The sequence below is a fragment of the Oryx dammah genome, unplaced genomic scaffold, assembly GCF_014754425.2.
Source record: "Oryx dammah isolate SB20612 unplaced genomic scaffold, SCBI_Odam_1.1 HiC_scaffold_15, whole genome shotgun sequence".
Lineage (NCBI taxonomy): Eukaryota > Metazoa > Chordata > Mammalia > Artiodactyla > Bovidae > Oryx > Oryx dammah.
Genome location: NW_024070199.1, coordinates 26,214,344 through 26,216,396, shown reverse-complemented (window position 1 = coordinate 26,216,396; position 2,053 = coordinate 26,214,344). Strand labels below are relative to the sequence as shown.

The 2,053-nt window shown below is 36.2% G+C and overlaps 1 protein-coding gene across 1 annotated transcript; it reads left to right on the top strand.

The window, feature by feature from the left end:
- Positions 1-498: 498 nt before the first annotated feature.
- Positions 499-1,425, top strand: LOC120874377 (olfactory receptor 8B8-like). The gene has a single exon (XM_040255751.1). It carries the CDS (start codon positions 499-501, stop codon positions 1,423-1,425), a length of 927 nt encoding a protein of 308 aa, XP_040111685.1.
- Positions 1,426-2,053: the final 628 nt, after the last annotated feature.

Genomic DNA, 2,053 nt, shown 5'->3' with positions numbered 1-2,053 from the left:
TTGTGACATGGAGCAGTAACTTAATCCCTCCTAGATTCTGGCCCCTTAGTTTTTTTTTAGAAAATCGACTTGATTCTTACTCCACCAAGTCTAATATGTGCTGGAAGTCAGTACCAGGTTGGTGGGGTTGCTGCTTCCAATTTTACTGTAAAGAGATTTGTCATATGAAATAATTGATGAAAGAGAGAAGGGTGACTATGTCCTGGTCCAAACTTCTCCACAATCCTGTGGTTTTTACAGCAGTCATGTTTGCATATGGAACCAAAGTGCTTCATGCTACAGGCTAAGTTCTGATAGTTTTTGTTCATACAGCTTATAAAGACTAATGAAATAATGCCCAAGTCACTCAGTTTCATAATGGTAAAATAGACTATGGTCCGCATTGGCCAAGTCTCAAATCTTGCCAATGCATACAACATTCTTTGGAGATGTTGTGAGAAAGTTGAATTTTCTCTGTGTAATACATTCTCCTCTGTCCACAGATTCTCTTAGAGAAGAATGGCTTCTGGAAATGGTTCATTTGTGACTGAATTCCTTCTATTGGGATTAACAGACCAACCAGATCTCCAGCTCCCCTTGTTCTTCCTGTTCCTAGTAATATATACAGTCACTGTGTTGGGAAACTTGGGCATGATAACTTTAATTGGGATAAATTCACATCTATACACCCCCATGTACTTTTTCCTCTTTAACTTGTCCTTCATAGATTTCTGTTATTCTTCTGTGTTTACACCAAAAATGCTGGTTACCTTTATATCAAAAAATAATATTATTTCTTATGCGGAGTGCATGACCCAGCTTTACTTTTTGTGCTTTTTTGCTATTTCTGAAATTTATGTGCTGACATCAATGGCCTATGATCGCTATGTGGCCATCTGTAACCCACTTTTGTATAATGTTATCATATCTCCTAAAGTGTGTTCCAGCCTTGTGCTTGGTTCCTACTGGATGGCATTTTCTGGTGCCATGACTCACACTGGAAACATGTTGACACTGACTTTCTGTGATGCAAACATCATCAACCATTTTTTCTGTGACATGCTCCCTCTTCTCCAACTCTCCTGCACAAGTACCCACATCAATGAACTGGTAATTTTCATTGTGGTGGGCATCAATATCATTGTGCCCAGTCTCACCATCTTTGTCTCTTATGGTCTCATCTTTTCCAGCATCCTCCACATCAAGTCAATGGAAGGAAGATCCAAAGCCCTCAGCACCTGCAGTTCCCACATAATTGCTGTTTCCTTGTTCTTTGGATCAGGTGCATTTGTGTATCTCAAACCATCTTCTGCTGGGTCCAAGGATGAGGGAAAAATTTCTTCTGTTTTTTATACTAATACCGTTCCCTTGCTGAACCCTTTAATTTATAGCTTGAGGAACAAAGATGTTAAGCTTGCTCTGAAAAAAACCCTGAATAAGAGATAGTTTTGATCAAAAGTATTTTTCTGTGCAGTTGGTTATATGACAAGCAGATTCTGTGCTTCAATTATATATTATTTGTTGCAGATTTCTTAGCCTATATTTTCCTTAACCTGGTAAAGGAAATTTGAGTTTTTATTCACAAGCAATTTCTAGTCTTTGGGGAGTAGGTCTTTTTTATTTTTTTCTCACAATTACAAAATATCTTCTCTACCTTTTTTTCCTGTTTAGTAATAGCATTAATTAAATCATAATATTATCTCTGTCTTTTTATATCATTGTCACTTTTGAACTCTATTTTTTCATTGTCTAGAACATTATATGTGATCTTCAAATAATGGCATTCTGTAACACTAGAGTGTCATTGTATCACTGAGGGTGTTTTAATCTGCCACTTGCTATTAAAAGCATGAATTAAATATTTCTACTCTTTTCATGCTCCAGCTGGCAAGAATGTCAAAGTTTTAAGGTTCTATGATGACTATCAAGGATAATCCACTTTACATGTATAAATACTATGCTTCAAGCTTCTTTTGGCAAACAGTTTTTTTTTTTTTTTAACCTTAGTACAGTCAAGCATTGACATAACAGTTCATCAAACTATATTTATTTACACATGCAAAAGTAAAGGTTA

What these genes read in the sequence shown, in the direction of transcription:
- LOC120874377 (XM_040255751.1), top strand. Translation starts at nt 499, where the DNA reads ATGGCTTCTGGAAATGGTTCATTTGTGACTGAATTCCTTCTATTGGGA.